At 44.3% G+C, this 27,626-nt stretch overlaps 1 protein-coding gene across 1 annotated transcript in view; it reads left to right on the top strand.

The window, feature by feature from the left end:
* dnah9 (dynein, axonemal, heavy chain 9) overlaps nucleotides 1-27,626 on the top strand; it is a 122,251-nt gene that overhangs the window by 52,894 nt on the left and 41,731 nt on the right. Inside the window, 19 exon segments of the mRNA XM_070927207.1 lie at nucleotides 58-185; nucleotides 552-660; nucleotides 1,371-1,518; nucleotides 2,011-2,185; nucleotides 3,042-3,215; nucleotides 3,897-4,104; nucleotides 5,203-5,368; nucleotides 6,080-6,182; nucleotides 8,575-8,814; nucleotides 13,608-13,769; nucleotides 14,699-14,895; nucleotides 15,754-15,916; nucleotides 16,256-16,379; nucleotides 17,374-17,516; nucleotides 19,632-19,793; nucleotides 20,066-20,299; nucleotides 25,166-25,246; nucleotides 25,898-26,077; nucleotides 26,659-26,889. Of these exon segments, the coding sequence (XP_070783308.1) occupies nucleotides 58-185; nucleotides 552-660; nucleotides 1,371-1,518; nucleotides 2,011-2,185; nucleotides 3,042-3,215; nucleotides 3,897-4,104; nucleotides 5,203-5,368; nucleotides 6,080-6,182; nucleotides 8,575-8,814; nucleotides 13,608-13,769; nucleotides 14,699-14,895; nucleotides 15,754-15,916; nucleotides 16,256-16,379; nucleotides 17,374-17,516; nucleotides 19,632-19,793; nucleotides 20,066-20,299; nucleotides 25,166-25,246; nucleotides 25,898-26,077; nucleotides 26,659-26,889 (3,128 nt within the window).

Genomic DNA, 27,626 nt, shown 5'->3' with positions numbered 1-27,626 from the left:
TTGGAGCAAAGTGTTTAATGACCCGAGTCAAACCTCCAAAACTCCTTCTGCCCGCAGGCCTGTTCTCCAATATAATGCGCGAACTGGCCAACGTCAGCCACAACGGGCCCAAGTGGATTGTTTTGGATGGAGACATTGACCCGATGTGGATTGAGTCACTCAACACAGTCATGGATGACAACAAGGTGTGAGCGAGTCAAGTGTGTGTGTGTGTGTGTGTAAATGTGAGTCTTTTATTCAGTATCAAAATGACTAAGGTTATATTTCCGCTGTCTGTTGTTCACTAAATCAGCATTCAGATATGAAAAGGAAGATGTACTTGACTCATCACTGATGCGAGAGAGTACTAAACTATTTGTGCTCTGTGGATGAGAGAATAAATGACAGATAAATGTGTGTGTGTGTGTGTGTGTGTATAATGCTAAGAATAGTGAAAAGAGCTGAGGACAGCAGGTGACATAATCCAGGCTAAGACTGTGTAAAAGGCACAAAACTGCATTCTTTTTCCAGCCATATCTGCTGTGTGTAAACACGCCGTCTCCCTCTGTTAGGTGCTGACTCTGGCCAGTAATGAGCGGATCCCTCTGAACCCCACCATGAGGCTGGTGTTTGAGATCAGCCACCTTCGCACTGCTACCCCGGCTACTGTATCCAGAGCAGGTAGTCCTGGCTTTCCTTTCTTTGCCTCATCCTTTTACTTGGTTACTTTTGACAGTACTGTGGTTGTATTGGATTTAGAGGCCCAACTTTGCTGTTGATCGTTAGTGATCATTGTTAAAGACCAAATACCTGCAAAACTGCAAACATTCCCATCAGCCTCAGCTGTACTTTGTGTTTAATGCTAATTTGCTAATTATTAACAAGCTAACAAGCTAAACCAAGATGGTAAACATGGTAAACATTACACCTGCTAATTATCAGAGCCAATGGCAGAGCCGCTAGCATGGCTGGCTCAGTCTTGTTTAATGTAATTTAGGATTCTTCTGTGTGGGTTGCGTCCTAATTAATTTGAATGAATTCTGTATTTGATAGCATTCATTAAAGCTAGATTTTATTTTTGAAAGTGGCATCCCTACTCACTGGTACATATTCCTTAAAAAAATAAAAATAAAAAGTTCTGTTGAAACAAATTGCCTCAAACTAACTGATGCACAGAAACCCCTAGGCCAAGTAGTATTCCAGCATAGGAATGAAGTTTGCGTTTTGGTGTGTCTGGAGCAGTCATGTGTAGTCTGCAGGAGGTGTGGGGAGATCAAAAAGGGGCCCAACAGCACATTCATGCCCCGGGGAACAATAACGGGCTAATTCAGTCATGTCTGCAGGTGTTGTAATGAGTAAATGAGTGATTGCATTCCCTGTTTTTCTTTCAGGCATCCTGTACATAAACCCAGCAGACCTCGGCTGGAACCCTTCGGTGTCCAGCTGGATTGACAGGCGGGAGGTCCAATCAGAGAAGGCCAACCTGACCATACTGTTCGACAAGTACCTCCCCTCCTGCCTGGATGCCCTCAGATCAAGGTAACTGTGTCACTATGGACTGACGTCATGTCCAGTTGACGCAGGATGTTGGGGTGTGACGTAACATTTTGGGGCGGGGGGGTTCCAGAAGAACTGGATGCCATCCTGCATTCTGTTGTACAGGATCACTCGCCTCCTCCAACACCACTGCTATTAGAGCAGACAACAAAAAACAGGAAGCAGAGGAGGGAGACAGGGAGGAGGAGTATTTTGTCCTTAAATGTACCACAATACCACACAGATATTCATAGATACATTTGTCATTCGCTCTCTTGGAAGCAAACATATTTGAATTTTGTTTTGTCCAAGGAAGCTGCATTTTTTCTGTTAAATCTGTTAAAAAAAAATGTGTGACACAGTTCAAAATTGCATAAGGTGAAACCATAATTTACCATTTTATTGTCGTCTTTTAGAACAGTAGTTGCTATATGAGAAACGCGAGTCAGCGGTGATGCTTGTATGCGGCGATGTAACGTGTCTGTCTTTGCTCAGGTTTAAGAAGATCATCCCTATCCCTGAGCAGAGCATGGTCCAGATGCTGTGCTACTTGCTGGAGTGTCTGCTGACTCCTGAAAACACCCCGCCAGACTGTGCAAAGGAACTTTATGAGCTCTATTTTGTCTTTGCTGCGGTCTGGGCCTTTGGGGGAGCCATGTTCCAGGACCAGGTACTGCATGGGCCTCTGGGCATGTGAGATGCTTACTAAGTGGTTGCATAAAGAGGGAAAAGAATGGGGCACGACTAAAACAGCTGAATGATTTCTTTTTTTTCCCTCTTTCCTGAAAGAATTTTTTGCACTTGCATTATGGGCATTCCTCGGTACTATTCAAGCCCCGATGGCTCTTATGCAACTCAACTGTGTGTCTCTATTTAAAAAGTCATTTGAAAGTTATTTTCCGTTGAAGAAAATGGCAGGTTTTTGAAAAGGGAGAGATCTCCATCTGAAAATGAAGTGGACTCCATTCCCGCTCAACAAAACACAGGCTGGCTGAATTTAAATCAGCAGGAGAGCGGCGGCGAGCAGTTGCTAAGCAATCCAGTTAGCGCCGTACAGTAAGCGCGTCCATCTAAGTTATGGGATAAAACTGCTCTCCCCTCGGTACAAATGTACTCCACTTTATTTTCCCATCACAGATGCATTTAAATGCTAAGTGGTTTTATTGACTGGAGAGTTGGTAGTGAATAGAGGAGACAGGTACCAAAGGGGTGGGGAGGCAGAGAGGAAGGCGAGGAGCTGCCAGCCTGCAGGTGATGAGGCTACTTCACTGTCTGAATCAGACAGATGGATAGATAGGCCTGCCATCTCTCATTTTCTCCCCTTCAACTGCTGTGACTGTATCTCCGCGTAGTCGCCATTTATTCGTCCCCTGGTTTGTATTCACACCAGTGTAAATCAAACGCGCAGATCCATAGCTACTGTATGGGGGAGCAAAAAAAAAAAAAAGCAGGGAGGAAGTCATTTTAGAGTATTGACCGCCCGCCTACCCTCTGTGTCTCTGCATGTGTTCTCTGTGTGAGTGCAGCTGGTCGACTACAGAGTGGAGTTCAGCAAGTGGTGGGTGGCCGAGTTCAAAACCATCAAGTTCCCGTCCCAGGGCACCGTGTTTGATTACTACATCGACCCCGAAAGCAAGAAGTTTGAACCCTGGTCCAAGATGGTGCCCAAGTTTGAGATGGACGCAGACACACCACTTCAGGTACAACAGGTTGTTGTAGGCAACGTTTTTGGTGGAATTACACAGATTTTATCTACTGGACTTGCATAACATTACATACAAATTTAAATTTAAAGCTGCACTAATCACTTTTTAAATTAACAGTGGGTCAAATTATATATGGTGTATATATAATAAAAAGCTCTTATAAACCCACTGGACACAGTAATGTCCAACAGACAAACTCAGCGACTTGCTGGAGCGTTTAGCAGCTTCAGACCCGGACATGTTCCTGGCCAAAAACTAAAAACACAGATTAATGGAGCTTTAAGTCATTCACAGAGCCTGATTGATCAGCACTGTCAATATTACTGACTGATTATAATTAAATAATATTCTGTAACTGAGTTAAACGACCACTAATAAGAAACTGCAGTACAAAAAGGCCCAAGACATGTTTTTGTGTCTTCATTAGGGAGTACTCTCTAAAAAGTCCAGTACATATTTTGGTCACAATTCTTTGATAACTAAATTTAAGGGATCTTTATAAAAAAAAGAATTATTTATAAAAAAAAGAAAAATTATTAATTGCACTACTAATTGAATTGATAATCAAAATAATCATTAGTTGCAGCCTTATAACCCTATAATAGTACATTAATATCTTAATATATGTTTATTTTTTTGTATGTGTACATATGTATGTTCGTTTCCCATGTGCAGGCGTGTCTGGTCCACACTACAGAGACCATTCGAGTCCGTTACTTCATGGACCGCCTGCTGGAACATCGTCGGCCCGTCATGCTGGTGGGGAACGCTGGGACAGGGAAGTCTGTTCTGGTTGGGGACAAACTGGGGTCGTTGGACGCCGAGAAATACATGATTAAAAATGTCCCGTTTAACTATTACACCACGTCTGCGATGCTCCAAGGTAGGAACCATACCATTGGCTGGCAGGTGCGTGTTAAAATTTGTGTACCAGGATTACATTGATTGATTAAAGGAAAAAAAACAAAAAAAAACTGTTCAAAATCAGTGCTGAGTATATGCTGTGTTGTATATTAGGCTAAATGTAACTGTGGCAACAAGACTCATGGTGAAAGCGTAGTAATGCACTCTGAGGTGTTCCAATATAGAAAATATTAAACATGGCAAACAAGTCTTTTATTTTCTTTATTGGAACACCTCCCACTTAAACTCTCTGTTTACAGACTTAAACCAAAAATACTGTCCACTCCACACTGATACTCAATTTTTGTATTTTTTCCCCGTATGGGTTTAAGGATGGATGCTATTGGATGCTGTACTTACTGTAAAGCAGCCTGATAATTGCTGGGAGAAGCTGACATTTTTCATGTCGATCACGTCAATAGATACGCCAATTTAAGAGTTGTTAGTTTGTCTAAATCCAGTTACACAGTACATCTCATCCTTGCTTTTGAGGCCATTTTTCTGTTGCTGTTTTCTTGGGTGTAGCTAGATAGGAAGATTATATCTCTATTTTTATTAACCCCCCCTAAAAATCTCCAATTTGTTGACTGTTTCTCCGACTGGCAGAATTCAATGTGAATGTTAGAGATGTTGAAGGTGATTCAGAGGTCCTGAACCTGGCTAAGTCTAAAGCCCTCTAAGACATACCCTTATGAATAACCGTGATTTGACTCAACAAAAACAGGTGATGCTTCTTTTCTTGGCCGTGGAATAATGCCATGAAAACGACAAGAGTACCAATAATGCACTGCACTTGGCAGAGTCAATTATTTTCCATATTGGAACACCTCAGACAGAATTCAGACAGTTTGATGTGAAAAATATTTAGAGGCCCAAAAAGTTAAAACTATACCGTATTTCAAAAAACCTTGCAGCCCCTTAGATTCATCCCGCGACCCCTTTCCTGTTAAATCAAATGCCTCCACACTGACTCCATGACTCTCTAACTCTAAACTACACCAAGAAATATTGCTATTCACTTCCACCTTTCTCAGTGCTCATTCCCCCCCCCCCCCCCCTCCGTTCCTCTCCTCCACAGCCGTGTTGGAAAAGCCCCTCGAGAAGAAAGCAGGGCGCAACTACGGACCTCCAGGCAGCAGAAGACTGATCTACTTCATAGACGACATGAACATGCCTGAGGTGGATGCGTACGGCACAGTGCAACCTCACACTCTCATACGCCAACACATGGACTACAACCACTGGTGAGGTTCACTTACATGCAGCTATGCAATATATATGTATGAGCAAACATGAGTACATGCCTGTGCCGTTTGAAGAGGGTGACATTATGCCTACACTTGGTCTTTCTGGGCGATTTTCAGAAAATACCACCAACAGCAGGGGATAGTTCCTTACTGTAATTGCATAAATGATGGACAGTTTCAGACAATTTCTCCATGTATTAGCATAGAAAAGGATAATTCAGATAATAGAGTGCCGGCAGCTGATAGATGTAATACCCTAGTAATTCAGATGAAGAGCCTTTCTACCGCAAGCACCTTCCTTTTTTAGTATTCAGACAGCCTCTGTATCAACATCCGGCAACTTTTATGAGTGTCAAAAGTCAAATGTGAGTGCAGGGCTGTATGATTCCTCTTAAAAGGAGTTTGTTGCTCATCTCCCGACACAGCGAGGCCATTCTGAACATGGTTCCACCGCGTCAGACACAGGCTGACTGGCTTAGACACGGTCAGCCCATTAGAGATATGCTGGGAGGATTTCAGGTATGAAATTGAGAGGAAGGGGGACGCTACCGAGCCACGCCAGCTTAAGTGGGAGCTGTGGCGTCCATATCGGCGAAAGCGCGGGGGGAGGTGTGTGTGTGTGTGGGTGTTTGTGTGCATGCGAGGCTCTTAAATAAAGATTTTTTTTTCTTCTTCTGCATGTTTGTGTGTGCGTGTGTGTACTCCCAGGTATGACCGTAATAAGCTGCTTTTGAAGGAAATACACAGCGTTCAATACGTGTCCTGCATGAACCCCACAGCCGGCAGCTTCACCATCAATCCACGACTGCAGGTACACACACACACACGCACACTCACATACAGCTTGTCCTCACAGCACATTGTGTTCCACTGGTTATGCAACACACTGCTAACGTTACATGTGCACTAATTCTTCCTGCACACGCTATCACAGACAGTCTTTTCTCTACATTTGCCTCCTGTTATAAAATTGGACATTATGTGTACTGCTCTGCATTCATTTATTAATTTGTAATTTCTTTGGCACTGCATTTATATGGTTTGTCTGCAGCCACGTCCTTTTCCCTGTTTGTTTGCTCATTTGTCCGCTCATTCATTTGCGCGGCCATTCACGCACAGCTGATTGGATTTAGACGGAATTTTAACAAAAAGTAAATTACGCCGTGCCGCGGCATTGCGTTTCAGCATTTAGGAAATTACACTGGTGTGCCCGAGGGCGGTGGCACATTACTTGCTCGTTTATGTGTTCGTGCAATATCTGAGACTGATGTGTCCGATGTGGCAAAACTTTTGGGTATAAGAAAAACACAGTGGCAAAAGGTGGATGCCACAGATTCACATGCATCCTGGTTATTGTCAGTCTCTTGGGATTGATATGTGTCATCTAAATATAATGCGAATGATCTGAATAAGCTCACTGGGCGCTGCTGGTTTTGGATCACGAATCCAATATCGATGGCCGAATATATGTCTGAGGTCATTCAGAAACATAGTCCGTCCACTCAGAGAGCCCTGACAAGTTTGTTTTTACCGTATAAAATGTCTGATTCAGTACATATCACAACTCTTTAAAGTCACAGTGAAATGTAAACAAACCTTTTGGCATCCAAACACACGCCTCTGATCTATAAATGTCGCTCTGCCAGCTAGTATGGCGACTTCGGAGCCGGTTGTATATGCTGGGCCGGGTTAGCTAGTCATCATTTTATGTGTACATTTATGTGTATAGCACCAAATCAAAGATGGGCCATAAAAATATACGTAACAGGAGGAGAAAGGAGATGATATTCATATTCAAACTCTCAAACATTTCTTTTTACATGTATGTCAGATCAAATTCAAATGAAATGTATTATATTATATAAAAATGATTCAGAAAAACATCAAACGTATATGGATGGGATGGACTATGGCTGTTGAGCAAAGGAATGCATGAATGTTGTAGTTTTGATCTGTAATATTCTGCCCCTGTGGCTCAACTCAAGCTGTATCTCATTTAAAATAAGGTCAGTGTAAAGCTGTTCTACCGATGTCTGGTCAATACCGAAAGTCAAAACTCTGTATAGTACTGATTTGTAAAAAAGAAAAAAGTTGAAGGCCATGGTGATCCATTTTAAATGGCATTCCTCACTGCAGCCTTTTGGCCTCAGATTCAGTGCGATCTGAAAAGTTTAGATGACGGTCCACGTCAATCCCAAGGTGTTTAGAGACTCTTTCAACTCACTCACCCTCAATCCAAGTCAAGGGCGCGTCAGACTTGTTACGTTTAGTCACCATGTCCTTTGTCCTTTTCTTTAACACTGATCTCTTTCTCAAAATACCAAGTAGAGTCGACGTCAGGTTTAAAAGAAAAAAACCTACCAGTGCTCTGCCATTAAAAAAAAACAAAAAAACAACAACATATGATTTGGCTGAGAGGACTGGCATTGGTTTGTCTGAAAAGTGCACTAAACAGGCGCTCCTGTACTTATTCCACTGTAGGAGGTGACAATATAGAATTTACTTGAGCAAGCTGGCTACATTTGACCAAATGAATAATGAATCCACAATTACGTTGCCTTTAACGCCGATAAGCAGCAACCTGAGAAGGACTGAGGTGAGAGGAGATGTCAGGGATAAGATGATTTAAGATCAGCTTCTCAAGACCTTTCCTGGAGACTAGGCAATTCCGTTTAGGGGACCGGCACAATCCAAGATTTGTTTGTTTTTTTCTCCACAGATCAGATCTGTGTCTACTGGCCACTGAAACAACCTCTGAAAGGGGATAGTTAACTGATCAGAGCACACCTTAATTGTCTTGCGCACAGATTTTTATCTTGCCTTTGGCAGCCATAAAGCAAATCAGGCTCGTCCTAAACTGTCCTCAAACTTCAGTGGAATACACTGTGCAGACAGTAGAGAGTGATCAGAATCTGGCATAAGATTAGAATAATTCTAAAGTATGCAGCATATGATCAAAGACAGGATACGACTTATAACAGGGATATGCCGTACATACTCACTGATCCAAGTTTGACTTAAAGGGCTACTTTTCTGAAGGAGAGATGAAACTGAATGATGGTCATATTTGAATTTAAAAGGCAGTCCCTCTTCCCTTCCCAAACACCCACAAGGTGACCCTCGCTTTTAGTCCAGAAGACTGCTTCATTTAGCGGGCGCCAGCATGTTTACCGTTGCCTTGTTCATGCCGTTTTTCTCCACAGCGGCACTTCTCCGTCTTTGCCCTGTCGTTCCCGGGAGCCGAGGCCCTGAGCACCATCTACACCTCCATCCTGTCCCAGCACCTACGAGGGGAGGGCTTCAACTCCGCCCTGCAGAGAAGCTGCCCCACCCTGGTCCAGTTAGCCCTGGCCCTGCACCAGCGCATCTCCTCCACCTTCCTCCCCACCGCCGTCAAGTTCCACTACATCTTCAACCTGCGAGACCTCTCCAACATATTCCAGGTGACACGTGGATAGAAAACACACAAGGCGGATTTATCGACGTAGTCTTTTAGAAGAACGACCTCAGGTTAATCTTTTCACAATTAAACGAAGTTCAGTCAGTCTTCGAAGAAGTTCAGTCGAAAAAAGTTGTGTGCTTTCCATTTCAGACTAGGAGTTAGATATTTCGCCTTGATTCGCTCTGTTTGTACGGCTCTGCTTCCCACGTGGAAAGAGCCAGGCTTCTGTCACTAATTTCTCATCTAAATTATTATTGATTTAAGAGCTGGGTCTGAAAGCCAGAAATAAGTCTGAAATAAGTGTGACAGAAAATAGAATGGATTTGCACTTCCACGGGTGTTAGTGATGATTTAATGTATTTAAATGAATATAATATCAGAGTGCGAAGGCCGTCAAGGGAGAAGCTTTTGGGGCAATGTTTCTGTCAAAATCCTCCACGGTTTCACGGAGGGCAGGCTCTCTCATTTAACACACTCCATTGTATAATTAATGCTTAAAGCCACTCGGCTATAGGAACTTCATATTTCATAAATCCATCTAGGAGTTTACAAAAGCAGCTCTGAGTTTATACTACACTATTATTACTCAATGTACAAACTACATACAAGTGTAGTAATGTACTATTTTATACTCACCTGCTCTTATTACGTTGTGTACTATGTTGACATTTGATCAAATGTAAGTATAAAGTAAAAGCAGGTAAGTGAAGACTGCTGTGTCAAATATGCAGCCAGAGATTGACAGCAGGTGACAAACTGAACCCAAAGAGGCATAAACAAGAGTCTGCAGCTAAGCTAGCAGCTCTGTGAGGCTGTACTTTGAGCTAAATGCTATTTTCAATTTGCTAATCTGAACTCAGACTAGACTATCTGACCACCACTTTGCTTTATACATATTGAAGCCTTAATGATGCGATTTCACTGTCTTTAAGTATGTTATTGTTAACTGTATTTTTTGTATAACTACTGGATTTTAGCCATTATAATGATTTGTAGCAGGTTTGAGCCTTTTTGCACTTTGATGTTAAGCATAATTACCATCCCAAAGCTCAAGTTCTGATGACCCCAAGACTTGCGGTACCTTCCAGACCCTTGATCACACATCGCTGCCTTGAAGCACTTTGCAGCCGGCGTTTGAAGGGGCCACTCTGCCTGTTTTGGTCTAAGTCTTTTTCAAGGGGTTCTTTTAAGGGGTCTGCACAGCGCCACTGGACGTCCATTAAACACAGAGAGGAAGCGGCATCAGAGCTTTCTCGCTGTTCCTCGCTCCACCCATAGAGAAAATAGAAAGGAAGGCAGTTTGAAGTCTCTCTGCCCAACTTATTCAGTTCTTGGCTCTAACACCCCAGGACAACCGGGAACAGGTGAGCAGCCTCGCAGCTCACAGTTCTGCCTCAGCTGTAATTCCCCCACCGCTCCTCTGTGCTTTTGCACCTTCAGAAGTGGGAAAAGTATTTGGCGAGGCAGTACAAACGCTCTCTCTAATTTCGAGCACGGGGCCTAAATGGTTGTCACTCAGTGTTTTCTGGCTTGACGTTTCAGATGTTTGCCTCAGCTGAAATAATTGGTCGGCCTTTTTGTGATCCACTTTGTTTTTTGCCTGGGGGGAGATGCAGCCGAAGGCAGCCGTCTCATCATGATCAACTCTAATGAGCCGGGCAACCGGAAAAGGTTGCATCTTTATGAGAGTATTGTTGCTGACAATATTCTCAGGTTAGGGGGTGTTGAATTGTAGCAGCTAATGCCAGCAAATTTCCTTTCATTCTGCCTTCTTTCTCCACTACTTTTTCCACTTTGTCCCTTACCACTTACTTACTTTCTTACAGTACTCCATCTTTCTCTTTCATATGCTGTCTCCATAAATCTCTACTTTCTCCAATCATTGGGGCGATCATTGCACCTCGTAGATGTTAAATTAGACTCACTATAAGTAGTGCAGTACAGTAGCCAAATTCCACTTATAGGGCAAGACCAACAGTTTGGCATCCGACTGGGAGTGTTGTCAGAGAGCTCCGTTTGCCAATGTTCGTTCTCTGCCATGTCCAGCCGGCATTGCGAAGGCCTGTCTTCCCCACGTCAGCCTAAATGAGCTCCTCAAAGCTCAAGAGGCAAGGGAGGAGATGGTGTGTGTATGTGTGTGTGTGTGTGTGTGGGGGGGGGGGGGTTGACGGAGTGAAAGTGGAGGACAGAGAAAGAAAGCGAGCACATGAGACTCACAGAGCAGAGAGCCGAACTGTACTGACGGCGCAATATGTCTGTATGATATTCCGTTGATAGTCAGCTGGGTGCATTTGTTAGCGGGAGGGAGCATTGTTTGGGGCTCAGAGCAGCTGTCAGGCTAGGAGGAATGCGTGCCCGCCGCAGACAGCGCGACAGGCAGACAGACAGATACATGCCGACACCCAGAACTCTCTAATCCCTCTCCTCTGAGTTGAACAAAGCAATGAAAGATCAGGGACAGAGAGGATGAGATAGTCTGCCAAAGTGGTCTGGATAGAAGGAAAACAAAGTTCTCTCTCCTTTTCAGTTAGCGCTTTGCCGTTTGTTCCATTGGTACAACGAACAGCTAAGCCTGCGAGTACAACTGTTATACAGAGTTGCCATATGGTGTTTTGTTTGGCGAGCCGGGTGTTATGATTGACACCATTAAGCAAATGAAATGGAGGAGGAAAAAGACAGATATATTAAAAGTCAAAGGATTAGATCGTTCACACATACGCCTGGAAAACATCTTGACTTCAGTAGATCTAGAGTCGCAGCGATAATTCTGGCTCAGTTTGAATCTTCGGTACACACGTCCACGCAAACCTCCACACACACAGGCACACCTCCCATCTGCACCATTACACAGTGGATTTAACAGCCAATTGTCACATTCAGCGGGCTCAGTTATGAAGGCAGATCAGATTCCGCTGGCTTTACCCCCGGAGAGGATTCTGTTGATTGGAATAGGTTCTGGGGCTGGAAACACGCAACATCTGCTTGCCTCTGCCTCTGCCTCCTGGGTGATGGTGCACAGAGGGGAACAAACAGTGCCTCTGGGCGCCTCTTTGGCCCCTTCCTCATCCTATACGGCACCTGTTATGTGAGGCATCTAGATTGTGCCAAGTTCCGCATGACTGCATCATGTGCGGCCTAGTGGGAAAGCCAACTCGTCACACAGGCTCCCTCAAGAGATCATCAATCATCCACTAAACACTCTGCTCATTGTCATAATTTTCTTTTCTAATTTCTGCTTCTTCTTTTTTTGAGCAGATGATGAGGAGAAGTGTGGATTACAAACAGAAAAACATTTCTATTTGCTAGCTGTGTGGCTCTGCGGATGCCAATGACAGTCAGTCTGTTGGTCATTGGTCCAGACTGAACTGTCTTAAAATCTATCGGATAGATTGCCATGACACTTTGAACAGGCATTCATGTTCCCCAGAGGATGAATCCTAATGATTCCCGGGGTGATCCCCCAACTTTTCCTCAAGCACCATCGTGAGGCATCTCGACAGCTATAGGATGGATTACCAGAAAATTTAGTTCCGACATTCATGGTGACCAAAGGATGAATCCTGACTTGTTTAATCCCCTGGCTTTTCATGTAGCGCCACCAGCGGAATCAATAGATATAATAAATAAAATTGAATAAAATTTTCATGTATCCAGTAAAATAACACCACATCTGCACATTGAACTGGCACTTGTGGTTTAGAGATTCATGGTCCCCCCAGAGGATGAAGCCTGTTGACTTGGAGATCCCCAGACTTTTCCCCTGGCACCACCATGAAGTTGATATTTTTGTTTTGAGTAAGATATCTCAACTACCTTCAGTCATACAGACATTCAGGTCCCCCACAGGAAGAATTGTACAAACTTTGGCGATCCCTTGATTTTCATGTAGCGCCACCATCAGGTGAAAGTTTGTACTTTGTACAGTACTTTATGGTACCATATATACTATATGTGACCATTATACCTGATACATCCCTGTTAGCCTCAGCTGTACTTTGTGTTTAGTCCCAATTAGCAAATGATAGCACGCTAACACACTAAACTAAGACGGTGACCATCGTGAACCTGTTAAAGACCATTGTAAGACCACAACAACACATGTTAGCATCGTCATTGTGAGCATGTTAGCAAGCTGACATTAGCACTAAGCTAAGTCTCAAAGAGCTGCTAGCATAGCTGGAGACTCTTAGTCTGGTCCGAAATCACTCCCTCATACACTCCTTTACTACTAAATCTCAATTTACTGCCACGGAGCGTATTATATACAGACACTTTTTGCATCTATGAAATGCAACACGTTGCATTGTGGGGTTGTTAGCACTTTTTTCATTCCATTGTGGGATTGCTTTCAGAGCAGTATATAGGGCGTAAAAATTCACAATCAGAATTCGGACACTCAAATGAAATGGTGGACGGCAAATATAGTGCACTGTATAATAAATAGGGAGGGTTTTGGGACTCAGCCTTAGTCTTGTTTGAAAATGAACACTCTTTGGAAGCATTACAGTCACATCAGACCCTTTCCTTGACTTTTCATAATTCTTCCATCCAACACCTGCCTACAGACCTTATCTCCACATACAGCAATGCTTCTGAGACAGTGAGATGAAAGAAAAGCGCTGCCATTATTTTCTGAGTTTCTCTGACACACCTACTAACAGCTTGCCCACTCAATATCCATTGATTTACCCACAGTGACTGTGCTGTTTTTCCCCTCCTTGTTGTGGTGTAAATGGGCCAAATCAGCCTCGGGAATGAAACTCTTAAGCCTTCCTCTCTCCCCTCTCTGCCCAGGGCTTCCTCTTCTGTACCGGCGAGTGTCTGAAAGCCCCTCCGGACCTGCTGAAAATCTACCTGCACGAGTCCAACCGGGTCTACAGAGACAAGCTGGTGGAGGAGCAGGACTTCCAGGCCTTTGATAAGCTGCAGGCGGACACAGTGAAAAAGTTCTATGAGGTGAGAGTTTTACAAAGTTCAGTGGAGGATAGACAAGAACAGGAGGATGGGGGAGGAGGGGGAAATCATTAGTCTGCCTGCTCTGTGTCTGGACCTGGACATCAGTGGCCAACACAGCGAGGAGAAAGAGAAGAGGAGAAAAAGGAATGTAGGGTGGGGTGGGGGGGCGGAGAGGGTTGGAGAGAATATTAATCAGTGTGGTATGGGGGTCTGGCTGTCAGGGTCTGCGCTGTCAGCCCGGCAAATTGGAAAACATTTTAATGGTTTTCTGTCCACTGCTCCCCTCACTACCCTCTCTGGCTCTATCTCATGCACACTAGTCATGCCACAATGAAGAACCTGACAAGTATATGTGTACACCCCCCCCCAGTAAGAGAAGGAGAAGCAGAGAGAATAATACTACCTTCTCCAGAATGTATTATTCAGAGTTGGCACCTCCTGTAAACTTAGGACAATCGGCCCCTGTGCCACAGAGCAATATGCAGCATGTTTTCTTGCTATTTTTACATGCAAACAAGAAAGGTCTTTAGAGAACCGTTGCGCTGTAAGGAAGTGCGCTTGACAAGATGCTAAGACAATGAAGACTGCACCGGAACACAATATAGATGGGAATTTGTAAAAAAGAAAAAAAAAAAAAAACCTCATTCATCACACCTACTGCAGTTTTATTCCAGTGGAATTTAGGAGAGAAAACAAGCGTCCCTAAGAGACACACAAAATCTCTCCAGTGAAATATTCGGGGGCCTAACAGTTGCCAGGGTGAAAATGAACTAGGTCACCCTCTGAGCAGCTGTGATATTCAGCTGTGTCCCTGTCCAGACTGTTTAAGCTTAACATTAATGTTATGCTGACAGGGGTAGTGTGTGGGTCTGTATATGTACCACAGCAATATGTGTGTGTGTGTGTGTGTGTGTGCGTCCCTCCCCGAGGACTCTGAGGAGACTCTGGAGCAGACCAGGGAGATGAACCTTTACTGCCACTTTGCCCGTGGGCTGGGGGAGGCCAGGTACATGGCTGCAGAGTCCTGGAGCAGCCTCAATAAAACCCTGCTGGAGGTGCTGGACGGCTACAATGAGGTCAACGCCACGCTAAACTTGGTGCTGTTTGAGGACGCCATGGCTCACATGTGGGTGATTATGGAAGTTTGGGCGGGGGGGGGGGGGGGGGGGGGGTAAAGAAAAAGTGTTTTTGTCAGTTCCTTTATTGTCTGTCAAGGAAATCAACTCGCTTCCCAGGTATTTTAGGGTTTGAAAGTTCCATTTTACAGACTGTCAAAAGCACAGACAGGCAAATCAGTAAAAGGTCACGCAGCATACATCATGATGGCCTAACAAAAAATGCAGAGAACAGGTTAGGTTTCAGTCTAGAAATGTATGTATATAACTGTACTACTATTTAGCCCCTAACATTCCGTTTTTCTCTTTTAATTTCCTAACGTAGCTTTAAGGTTGGAAAAAAAAAAATTCAATATTCAAGGTCAGGGCTCTCGTGGTGCATCATTTTATATGCAGTTTTGAGCCCGTTGTGTTTCTTCACCCCAAAAACACATCTACACAACTGTGCAGATGTCAGGCGTAAGCTAGCTAGCAAAGGTCGGTATCTGTAGAAACTGTGGGATCTCCGGCTGGAAAATGCCCGACAAAGGCGCTATTTCCGCCTGTTTGAGCAACACAAATGTAAATGGTATCAGTTCTTTTTAACATGGACACATGTCCACGTGTATGCCTGTGTTTTACTGACGGCATAAAGATTTTCAGGAGCACAGTACACTTCAGTTTAATGTGAATGGAACAGAGTGACGGGCAGTCTAAAAGCAGAGAGAGGAGACAGAAGCTGCCTGTGTTTGTTTGTCTTTTGCTGTTTGTCTTGTGAGTCAGAGATTGTCTTTATCCGGCCTGCCTCCCCCCACCTTTTATCTCACCCTTCCACTGATTCCTCCCTCACACCTCTCCCTCCCCCGGCTGTCTGCACCTCCACACTGTAGCTGCCGTATAAATCGAATCCTGGAGTCTCCACGGGGTAATGCGCTGCTGGTCGGAGTGGGCGGCAGCGGCAAGCAGAGTCTGACCCGGCTGGCCGCCTTCATCTCCAATCTGGAGGTTTTCCAGATCACCTTGAGAAAAGGCTACAGTATCGCAGACCTCAAGGTATGAGGAGGATTTCACATACCACACCGCAAAAAAACATCCATCTGAGCAAGTCAATTAGTCTCATATGAAGTATTTTAGAGTCTCCACAGCCAGGTGAGGTTTAAAATCGAGGTTTGAATGAAAATTTTAACATGGAGGTGTAACCGAGTGAAATATAGACATAATCCCTACAGTATGTAAACACTGTACTGCCCACTACCACACAGTATCCTCACAGCGATTAAGGTCTCAGGCATGTTTCGCTGCAAAATACCACATCTTTAGCCCTCCCACAGCCCGATCTCATTATGTGTGTCACTCTCCCACTCCATCCCTTTCTCTCTCCCTGTCACCCAGAGTGACCTGGCGTCCCTCTACATCAAAGCTGGCGTGAAGAATATTGGCACCGTGCTCCTAATGACGGACGCCCAAGTGGCAGACGAGAAGTTCCTCGTTCTGGTCAACGACCTGTTGGCATCGGGTAACAGCAGGCTTCGCTAATTACTGCGTCTCGTGTTTTGCGAGAGAGAAATGCTTTAGCTTTGCCACAGCAACAAACTGCTGCGGTGCTATTTCTGCAGCATCACTCATCGACTACAACACATCATTGTGAAGAATTGCAAGCAAGGCCGAGATTCACTTCGAGATTTATACTCGACATTTGAAGGGCGCAATGAAATACGGACATAAAATGATTCTCAATGTGGTAATGTTGGCAGTGCAATAATTTAGTATTTAGCATTTAGTATGCAAACAATAAATGTACTATATCATTTTGTGTAGAACTGGAAAGGATGGCATATGCCAATGCAACAACAACTTTAGAACACAACTTCCAAAGGAAACAAGTGGAATTCTTAAGGAATAAAAGGGGGGGCATCCTTTCACTGTGCCAGAGGTTGTTGTCTTAAAGAAATATCATCTCTTAAATCAGGAAAAAACGCTGAGCGAACTGCTCCTAGCAACTGCATCAGCTGTGTCGATTGAAAATGACCCTGGGTTTGGGGCTAACCAGAGGGCGGCAACCATGGAGCATCTGGGCCACTTAGGTGCCCCTCTGCTGGAGCATTAGGGCAAAAATTAAGCAATTAGAGGTGCCTGGTGAAATAAAGGTTTCAAAAAATACAATTCTGAACTTAGATCAGGCTAGATACTGACAATTTGTAGGTGCTGTATATATGTCGACACAGACATTCCGCGCTCTGCTCATCTGTGCTCCTGTGAGGCTGTAACTTAAAGCAGATCCCAGCATTAGCATAAGCCCTCTGTATGAACTCCTGCCGCCGCTGCCTCTATTAGCACACCTAGATTTGATATAAGAGTCTCAGTGTCAGTTCAGATCCCAACAAGATAAGAAAGTTCCAGAGAGTTCCCATCCAAGTTTAGCTCTCTCTAACAGAAATAAAATTCACCCTGACTGCTTTGGTGGTCTTTCCCAGCGTTAATGTGGGTGTGTGTGATTGGATTAATTCAAGGAGAGATCCCTGACCTGTTCCCGGACGACGAGGTGGAGAGCATCATTGGCAGCGTGAGGCCAGAGGTCCGTGGCTCGGGAGTGATGGATACAAGGGAAAACTGCTGGAAGTTCTTCATCGACCGGGTTCGCAGACAGCTCAAGGTGAAGCAGCCAGATAGTCAGACAAATACAGGACAAAGAGGAGTGTGTGTTCCTTGTTACTCTGCACCTCGCTACTAATCATCCAGAAAAAGTTGTCCTCGGTGGTTCTCCGTAGGGGGAAAGTTTGCCATTAATCTCTCTCATAGAACGGCGTCTGTATTTGATCTCCACTCTCTCTTAATATAGCAATAGCATGCCACCTCACGCTCTAATTTACCATTCCAAAATAATAAAAGAAAAAACCTCATACTTGGATAAACATCTGGCTTTATGATGAAGCCTTTCCCCAGACAATTTTCTTTCCTGACATTTTCAGATGAACTGAAAAACGCTTGCGGACGCCGCGGACGTCATCATAAATCACCGGCATGAGCAGAAGAGCCGCCGTTTAGCTGCAGATTATTTCACCAACGTGTAGCCGCTTTGTTCCCCCTAGGGAGTGAGGGATTCCAGGAGGTTGCTTATCCTGTCATTATTACAACGTGCCCCCCCCCCCCCCCACCACCACCACCCACATGCTCCATTCCCGCCTCGCTCCCAGCTCAAGCCTCCCTGGCTTCGAGACTGAATAAATGGGGAAGGCAATCCCATGGGCATGGGCTTGTAAAGAGTGGATTTCTAACTATTTGGCTCTCCGTCTCTCAAATTGTCTGTCTGGATGGAAAGAGGCGCTTTCCCAAGTCATTATTACAACCAGACTTTGGAGTAGAATTCGGTTCGGACCAGAGGTTCCCAACCTGGCTGTGGGGAACCCCCACATGTGGCCCTTAGATGACTGAAGGGATTGCAAGATGACTGCCGCACACACTTTTCTCTTTGCACTGCATAGTTTTACCCCCTTCAGGCCTCTAAAAATCGGAAAATGGAAAATCACCCTTTGAATGAACTGCTCCCAACTCATTGGCATGCCTCCGGAATCTGTACAGTGCATTTGCACTTGATTAAAAAATGTAAATGTAAATATTTCACTTTAATCAGGTATGAAAGAGGAACAGAAATGTAATAAATGAATAGATATATCACCGCAGTAAGTGAGACAGTGAGCTGTAGTTTCCTAATTTGTGTTCACTCGTAAAGCGTGCCTACTCGTTTTGAGAATGCGACTCAAATAGTTGCCGAAGTAGTACTTAGGAGCTAATGATGCTTCCGAAGTATGCTGCCCCAAGCTCCTTCCAGCTGAAGGCAACAAACTACAGCCACGAGCTGTTTTATTTACAACAACATGCACTTATTTAAGATTGTCGAAATGATCAAATTTAGATGGATGACACCAGTCTGGGAATCAAAGTGAAGAATGTCAAGAGTATCACCGCCTATGTTTAGGCAGTAGACATAATGTTTGGGGGTGTTTCTGGTTCAACACCTTAAATAACAGAGAAAGAACAGGGGGGCCAATAGGGGCCCACTGCTCACTTATGATCCAGAGGCCTCTGGTAGGTGAATCCAGACCTACAGCAACCTATGACAAGGTGTCACATGTCGACACGGCTTCATATAGCGGGGTCACTGGCAAAAAAAAAAAAAAAAAGACGAGCTGGTTGAGAGGCACAGTAGGTTGAATAACCTGAAAGTTGTTGAAAATAAATAAATGTTGTGTTGCTCCGGATGAAAGCAGTGAGTAGAGCAAATGTCACGGGGGAATTTAAGATACGCAGGCCGCTATTTCCTTCCCCAGAGTTGATTACCATCAGTAGTGTCTGTGGGTGCGCCTTCTGCGTGTTTGTTTCTTCAGTCTAACGCTGTCGAGCATCTGGCCGAGCTCCTCAACGAGCCAGCTGTTAGTCTCCGACAGTGAGAATCAGTCTGACGTAGCCCGCGGCTCCACACACTCTTTCAATTCACATGCTTGCTGGGAGGCTTTATTTGCTTAATGACGTCGCTGCAAATAATTAATTCACAGTTTCCCACCCCCTTTCTCAACCCACCCACCACCCCTTGACCATGAGGAGGTGCTAATCAGAGCAGGAATTCCCTGCCTTCCTTCTCTCAGTCTGTGACTCTAGTTGCACTCGCAGAGAAAAAAAAGACAATGACTATGATCTCGCCGCTGTAACAGACTTCACACTCAATTCCGTTTTACCTTGGTGTGTGTGTGTGTTTGTGTGTGTATTGCAGGTGGCTCTGTGTTTCTCTCCAGTGGGCAGTAAACTGAGGGTTCGCAGCAGGAAGTTCCCGGCAGTGGTGAACTGCACGGCGATTGACTGGTTCCACGAGTGGCCACAGGAGGCGCTGGAGTCGGTCAGCTTCAGGTTCCTCCAGGAGGTGGAGAATGTTGAAGTGAGAACAGCACCCACTTTAATATACACACGGAGTGGGGGGGGGGAGGTGAAGCCACCCACAAAAATGATGTTCACACTCTGAAAATGTAATTTCAAATGTCAGGTGCCGTGATGCAACAAATGTGATGTTAATTTCAAGAGCAGACCGGAGGCCCCCGAAAATTCAAACCAGAGCTCCAGCCTCGGGGGAATATTGCTTTCCAGCTAAATCTGCACCGTCACCTTCTCCTAATGTGAAGTAACCACTCCTGTGATTTACGATTCCCGCAGCCTCAAGTCAAGCAGTCCGTCAGCAAGTTCATGGCGTACGTCCACACGAGTGTCAATCAGACGTCCAGGGAGTACCTGGCCAACGAGCGGCGCTACAATTACACCACGCCCAAGTCTTTCCTGGAGCAGATCAAGCTGTATCGCAGCCTGCTGGGCCAGAAGAGCAAAGACCTCACCACCAAGATGGAGCGGCTGGAGAACGGCCTGCAGAAGCTCAACAGCACCTCCGCTCAGGTACCGTCCGCGAGCACCCATTTAAACCGTGTCTCTTTGCCCCAGGTCTCATGCGAAGTGTTCCCTGTCTCTGTCTCACCCAGTGTCACACACAACATCCTCCCGCCACTAATTCATTTTGTACATTTGAAGAGCTGAGCTCATTCCAATATGGATTAGATTAGATAGTGTTTCTACATCTCCACATATAGAAGTCGGACCTCTGGACCCTTTTAAAGCCCTGTGTCCCCTCCCTTAACACCCGAGGCTGAGCGCCAAATTGTGCCGAATCCTGCAACTGACGAAGACCAAATGTTCCCACATCGCCCTGACCTTACCTTTGTTGCCCCAGCAGGCAGTTTGAAAAGGCCTCTAAGGTCTGGGTCCAGGTTAAAGTGGTCGAACACCTCAGCTTCGGAACAATCTTCCAATAAGCATCTTATCTCAATTTATTTTTAGAATGTTTTTATTATTTTACAGTACAGTATTTCGCAGTAATCGTGATAGCGTGATAGATCGTTAGTGGTGGTTGTATACTATGTGTATACTTTATCTGTGCCACACACAGCCAATTAGCCCTGCTGAGCTTTACACAGAGCAGGAAATACGGTGGACGGTTGACTTTTTGTCCTTTGTTTGTTTTGTCATGAGAAATGTTTCTTCGCATCATTTGACGTTTCCATCTTTAATATCGACACCTGGATCCATTTGTCCAAATGTTTACCATCTCCGCACCTTTGCAGAAGAGAGCTGTATGAATAATGCAACACGGGGGTCTGTGTGTGAAGCAGCCCTAATTATAGTGGGTCTGCTACACCGTGCAAGTGAATGTAAAACCGCACACACACACACACACACACAATATACATAATTTCACTCTTACATACCGTGCACCTCCACTGCTTTGCATAAACATGCCCACACATACCCGCCCGCACAAATTCACACACATGCATAAACACCCCGTACACATAGGTGACATCAATGCATTGAAAGCCCCAGAGTGTCCTGTTTTTGTTTCCCGTCACCCGTTTACTGTAGCAATGAGCCAACACACACACACACACACACACACACACACACACACATATATATAGGGGCTGTATGGTAATTGAGGAGCCTTCTAATTAGAGAGCACACCCTTTACAGCAGCAAGAAACCATTAATGCACCCCGTGTTGGTTAGTGCATCCACACTGATGGCCGCGTTACTGTAAGTGCTGTTATTTAACACACTCCGTGGAAGAGAAACCGTGGCTCACCAGGGGCTGCTGTGATAAACAAGGAGGGTTAAAGCAACGGATCTGTGTGTGTGTGTGTGTGTGTATGGGGGGTATGAGTCATCTGCTCCCCAGAGGACACAATATTTCCATGTTTCCTCCTCAGTTTTGTGGAGGAAGTGTCCTACCTTTGGCTGCTGTAGTCTTGAGTAGCGGGGTGTGTGTGTGTGTGTGTGTGGATTCTGTGCACCGCAGTGCTCGCCCACTCATCGTCTCAGAAACACTCGTTGAGGCACACACACACACGTACACACAATGTAGTAGTAGTAGCAGTAATACAAGTAGTAATAGAGTAATAGTAGTAGTAGCTTCAGTATATTAGTAGTAGCAGTTATAGTAATGAGCAAAGTCATAGTAGTAGTTGTAGTAAATTGTGGCAATAGTAGTATTAGTAATACTAATTTTAGTACTAGTAGTATCAATGATAGTAGTAGTAGAAATAGTTAGTGTAGTATTAGAATTTGTAAAGGTTTTAGCAGTTGTAGTAATAGTACTTGTAGGAATATTAATAGTAGCAGTAGGATTAGTAATAGTAGTAGTACCAGTAATAACAAAAGTAGTACAAGTAGAAATAGTGGTAGCAGTGGTAGTACTAGTAATAAAAGTAGTAGTTCAAGTAGTCATAGTAGTAGCAGTTGTAGTTCTAGTAATACTAGTAGTAGTAAAAGTAGCAATTGTTACTTAGTTATAGTATATTATTATATTATGTTGTATTGTACTGTAGTAATAGTTACAACCACTACACGAGTTGTGGCAGTTGTACTAATAGTATTAGTATTAGTATCGTGGTATTGATAGTAGTAGCAGTTAGTACGTGTAACTAGCAGTCAGAAGGCTCCTCCTAAAGTGACCACGGTGGTGTTAGATGTGAATCCGTTGCATCCTGACAGCTCCTTGCTTTGGGGAAAAGAAAAATTGACGGGTTTCCCTTAAGAAGGATAATAACTGAAAACACACACACACAGAGCCAGATGTCTCTTTGTCGCTATACTTAGTCACCACGCGCGTGGATGAGTGGGTATAGGCTCTTGCTTTGGTATCGCATCTAATCTTGCCTTAAGAAACTGTTGTTCTAATCTCCATTAACAGCAGCAGGGAGTGGGCTGTTTTATACGGACAGTCAGGAACACTGACGTGTTTTCCTGCTTGGATTTCCATCTGCAGTCCATAAACACAGAAGCCGCTCAGATGTATTGAATATCACCCATGTCTCCCACCAATTAGTTTGTCCTTCTCCACCCCCCGCCCCCCTCCCACCACCACCACTCATCTCCCCCCCCCCGCCTATTCATCATGTTAATGGCTCACTTGGTGCTCGTCTAATGTTCGACCGAATCTTCCGTGTTGGAATCGCCGCAACCCGAAAGGGCCGTCTTCCCTCCGGCCTGATTTCCTGTTTGTTAATTAGCTGAAAGACAAGCATGAAAAACAGTCTGTTTTTATTTCCCCAGTGCAACGTTTGATGGAGTCGGATGGTAATGCCGAGCTCTATTTGTTGGGGAGTTATGAGGAGTTTGTAACAGCTTTAATTTCTCTTTACGACCGTCCTTGGTCTGTGCTTTTGTGTGTGTGTGTGTGTGTGTGTGTGTGTGTGCGTGTGTGTGTGCGTGCTGATAGCAGCTCTTGATTGTAAAGCTTTTTTTTTTTTTTTTTTTTTCCCAGATATGCATGCCATTCATCTTTTTCTGCCCCTTTATCTACTTGGACAGAATACAACTTATTTTCCTCTAGTAATGGATTAAAGGTCACATGCATGGTCCATGGCACAATTCTGCAGGGCACAGAATGTCATCCGCAAAGGTTTAGGCCCTTTGTGAAGCGCATTTGTTCGACTTTTCCTAAGCCACACAATCCTCTTTATTGCTTTGAAGAGCCGAGGAGATGTTTAGGTTTCAATTAAATTGCCATCGAGCCCGATCAGCGATTATATTACTAATAAGATCCAACGAGAGCGCACACAACAAAAACAAATGATCAGTCCTTCAAAACTGCGTGAGAGTGCTCCAATCAGATGATAGCGATAGATTCATTAGTGCCCATGATATACACACTGATTGCTACTTATACCATTTAATGAGACAAAAATAGATCATTGTCAGCAGCCCAGCCCTATGCTCTATTGACTACTCCCCTCATATTAGTGCATGTGTTCTCCTTTTCTTCCTCCCATCATCTGCAGAGTGCACAAGCTTTGGCTTTCGTGTGTGTTCCCGTTTAACTTTAAGGAATAGCTCAGTATTTCGGGACATTTGCAAGAATTAGCGGTTAGCCTAGCTTAGCATAAAAAAATCGAAGTCAGGAAACTGCTAGCCCGGCTTCCGAACCCTTCAGACCAATTTTATTTTTGCCTGGACATCCTTTTTTTAATCAGACCAACTTAACATTCATCTGGGCCTCCTTCTAAACACAACCGCCTCAAATCATGGAATCTAACCCAATGCAATTCTGACCGACCCCCTTGCATTTCCACCCAAACCATTTACTATTACGCAGCTGTTACGTAGACTCAGTTAAGACTAAACTCTCTTATTATTAGTTTAACTTTAAGGTACATGGTTAAAATATTGTGTGTATTTTGTTTGCAGCTATGCGTATATGTGTGAGGAGTGTAAATGGCAGTAGAAGGACATTTCAGCAAACAATCTGAGGCAACCTGGATAATTTCGAACACCCAGCTTCCCTTAAGAACCACCTGCTGTTCGCGCCTCTGTTTTTGCACAGATTAAACAAATGACTGTTTGTGCCAGTAGGTGTCTTTTTGAACTTTGGGCAGAGCCAGGCGACCCACTGCCTCCAGTCTTAAATCTAAGCTGGGCTAATGACCTCTCAGATTTGTGCCTAATATAACACAAAAACATGAGAGTAGTATCAGCCTTGTTATCGAGCCCTCGGACGGAGAGCATTTCCCAAAACTAGTCTCCCGTGGAGTTTTTTTGGCCTGCAGTGACACTATGGGCCAATGTTTTAGGGTGGCTTTGCAAATATGCAGTGAACGCAAGCCATAAAACATGGAAAAGAAGATGACAAACAGCCCTGCAGTCAAATTTGTCCAGCGTGAGGGTAAATGAAACTGACGCAGTCACCTCAAAGATCGGTCTATATGAGTCTGTTTCACGTTATTCCACTGACTGACAGTTGATGGCGCTGCAATATTTTATAAGGAAGGAAATCATTTGATTTTTTTATTGTTATTGCAACAATGTGAATTTGAATGACGACACGTGCTTAGGTGGAGCTTTACCTCCTGACTTTATATACTGTTGGGTAGTTTAATGTATCAAAGTACACCAAGAAGATCATATTTGTGTATATAACAAGTCACATGTTGAGTAACTAGTAACTATAGTTGTCCAATAATGTTGTGAAGGAAAAGTACTTTTACTTAAGTAAATGCGTAAATGTATTTTCCACCACTGCTGTTCTCCACAGGTTACCTTTAAGTTTGAATAAAGGACATATATATGGAATTTGAAATGGATAGGGACTAGAGATCTGGATGAATGGACTGTAGATCATATTCACTGGACCAGAATGAAATAGTCTGGGCTGTAGCATCAGCCAGTCACATCCTCCTGACCCCTTGCTCTCCCTGTCTTACCCTCTGATAGGTGGACGACCTCAAGGCCAAGCTGGCTGCTCAAGAAGTGGAACTCAAGCAGAAGAACGAGGACGCCGACAAGCTGATCCAGGCGAGAACACGTGCTCCTTTATGCAAAGAAAAAAAGAAATATAGACATGTCATTGTTAAATGTTTGTATTTTCTCACTTACAGTACCTCCAGTGGTATCTAATGGTTGCAGATGGTTTTCTGGTTTTATTTGCCTAGGTTTTGAGATATCTGCAGTGACCCTAATACAATGGGGATGAATGGAATTCTGCTTGCAATGTTCACAGAAATGAAAAAATGACATCCAAAGAATTCAGCACCCGCTTGTCCTTCCAGGAACAACGTCCCCTTTACTCCGGTTAATCCACAGATAGATGCCTGGTGTTGTTGTTGTAAACACTGCTCACCACAGTGTGAGCAGTTCAGAGACTGCTGGACTTAAACCTCTGATCTTTTTCACCTTCTTCTGTTATGGATCGATCTCAGATAGGTCGGAGGGGTGAACACGAGCATGCTGCACAATGTTTTTTTCTGGGTATTTCCTGCATGGCAAAGCTTTTCTTGCTGCCACTTGGCGTTTGCCAGCATTTAAAGCTGCCTAATGCATTCATTTAGTCACTTGTAATTCCACTTTGGGGGGCTATTTATGGCATTGTATCCATGCTGTGAGAACTAAGCCACTGGCTGAACTTGCACCATTAACCCAGAAATAAATCCCGCGCGCTGTCCCCAGGTGGTCGGGATAGAAACTGAGAAGGTGTCCAAGGAGAAGGCGATCGCTGATGAGGAAGAGCAAAAGGTGGCGGCCATCGCTGTGGTGGTCAGCGCCAAACAGAGAGACTGCGAGGAGGACTTAGCCAAGGCCGAACCAGCTCTCTTAGCTGCTCAGGATGCCCTTAACACTCTCAATAAGGTCAGTTAGTCTTTTATCCCTTGCTGTGTCTTATTGATTTGCTCCATCACACTCTTCTCTCTTAGTTTTCTACTTTCTTTTTTTTTTTTAAAGAGGGGTTGCGTTCCTCTCTCTTTGTTTGATTTCGTTTTTCCCAGCTTCAGTGGAATAAGTTCTGTCCACACGGGCCTTGAACTGTATAAAAGCCTATTGAATCACAGGATTTAGCCGGTTCTTTGCTAAAATAATGTCATCTCTATGTTCCGCGGGCGTTTTACTTCATCCTCGCATCCCATGTAGGTTTATGAGCAGCCTGGGGGATTTTCAAAAACACCCTCTGTGTTTAAAAGGTGCTCGCTGTTCAAACAAGCAGAACAGACAGTTCAATCACTGCTTGGAGCTCTCTAAAGATGCCCTAATTAGAATCCTCTGTTGTCTTCTCAAAGTCAGCACAGGTTCTTCTTCCTTTATTCTAATCCTTTCCTTTTTCTCTCTCTTTTCCCCCCAGCAGACCACAGAGATATGCGGTTGTTCAAACTCAATTAAAATCATAGCTCTCTTTCATTTTCCATCCATTATTCCCTCTATCTCGCCTGCTTCAGAACAACCTGACAGAGCTGAAGTCATTCGGCTCTCCGGTGGCGGCGGTGACCAACGTCACAGCGGCGGTCATGGTCCTGTCGGCACCCGGCGGCAAAGTCCCGAAGGACCGCAGCTGGAAGGCCGCAAAGGTGATGATGGCCAAAGTGGACTCGTTCCTGGACTCTCTGATAAACTTCAACAAGGAGAACATCCCAGAGACCTGCCTAAAAGCTATTCAGCCTTACCTGCAGGTGAGCGTTTCAATTAGCCCTTCTCCACTGAAGTCGGCGCTAACGTCTGCCGCTTGGCAAATTCAACTAATAAGTCATAAATTTAGCAGGGGCATGACTACAACGACAGTGGCACATTATGTCTGCTGAGCGTCCAAATGACAGCCAGAGAAAATCAACCGGTTAATGAAGCGTTACAAATTTAACAGCCGCCCTGATTATGAAGTTCAATGGAGCGGATACAAGGTATGGCGGTGCAGCAGATGAAGCCAAAACTCACTCTAAATTCACTGTTTACACCCCGCACATGCAGTTTCTAGACTAGTAATGAACATGATTTTATGACAGAACTTTAATATTTAATAGTGGTGGTCAAAAAGAAAACACAACCACCAGGTCTAACTCACAATGTCTTTTTAGGTTTAGGTTTAAATGTTTTGAGGCAGGTCAACCAGCTTACTGTTTAACTGAAGATTATTTTACCCCCCAAAAAGACCTTGTAAGACCTAAAAAACGCAACAAATGAAACAAATGAAAAATTTGACCAGTAGCTCATAGTGGCTAATGCGAGCTGATGTTTAGATAGATATTACTGTGTGACTGACATAACTTAGTCAGTTTATTGCCTTCGTGGCTGCTCTTAACTTGTGCCACTGTTCCCACACGTTTTAACATTTACCATTATTCTGTATTTATAACTTGTAGCCTCAGTGGCTGCTGTTAAGCTGTTAAGGTTACATAGGCTAGCTTGAAAGCAA

This window comes from Enoplosus armatus, chromosome 20 (genome assembly GCF_043641665.1).
Source record: "Enoplosus armatus isolate fEnoArm2 chromosome 20, fEnoArm2.hap1, whole genome shotgun sequence".
Taxonomy (NCBI): domain Eukaryota; kingdom Metazoa; phylum Chordata; class Actinopteri; order Centrarchiformes; family Enoplosidae; genus Enoplosus; species Enoplosus armatus.
This window is presented reverse-complemented; position numbering and strand designations above follow the sequence as displayed.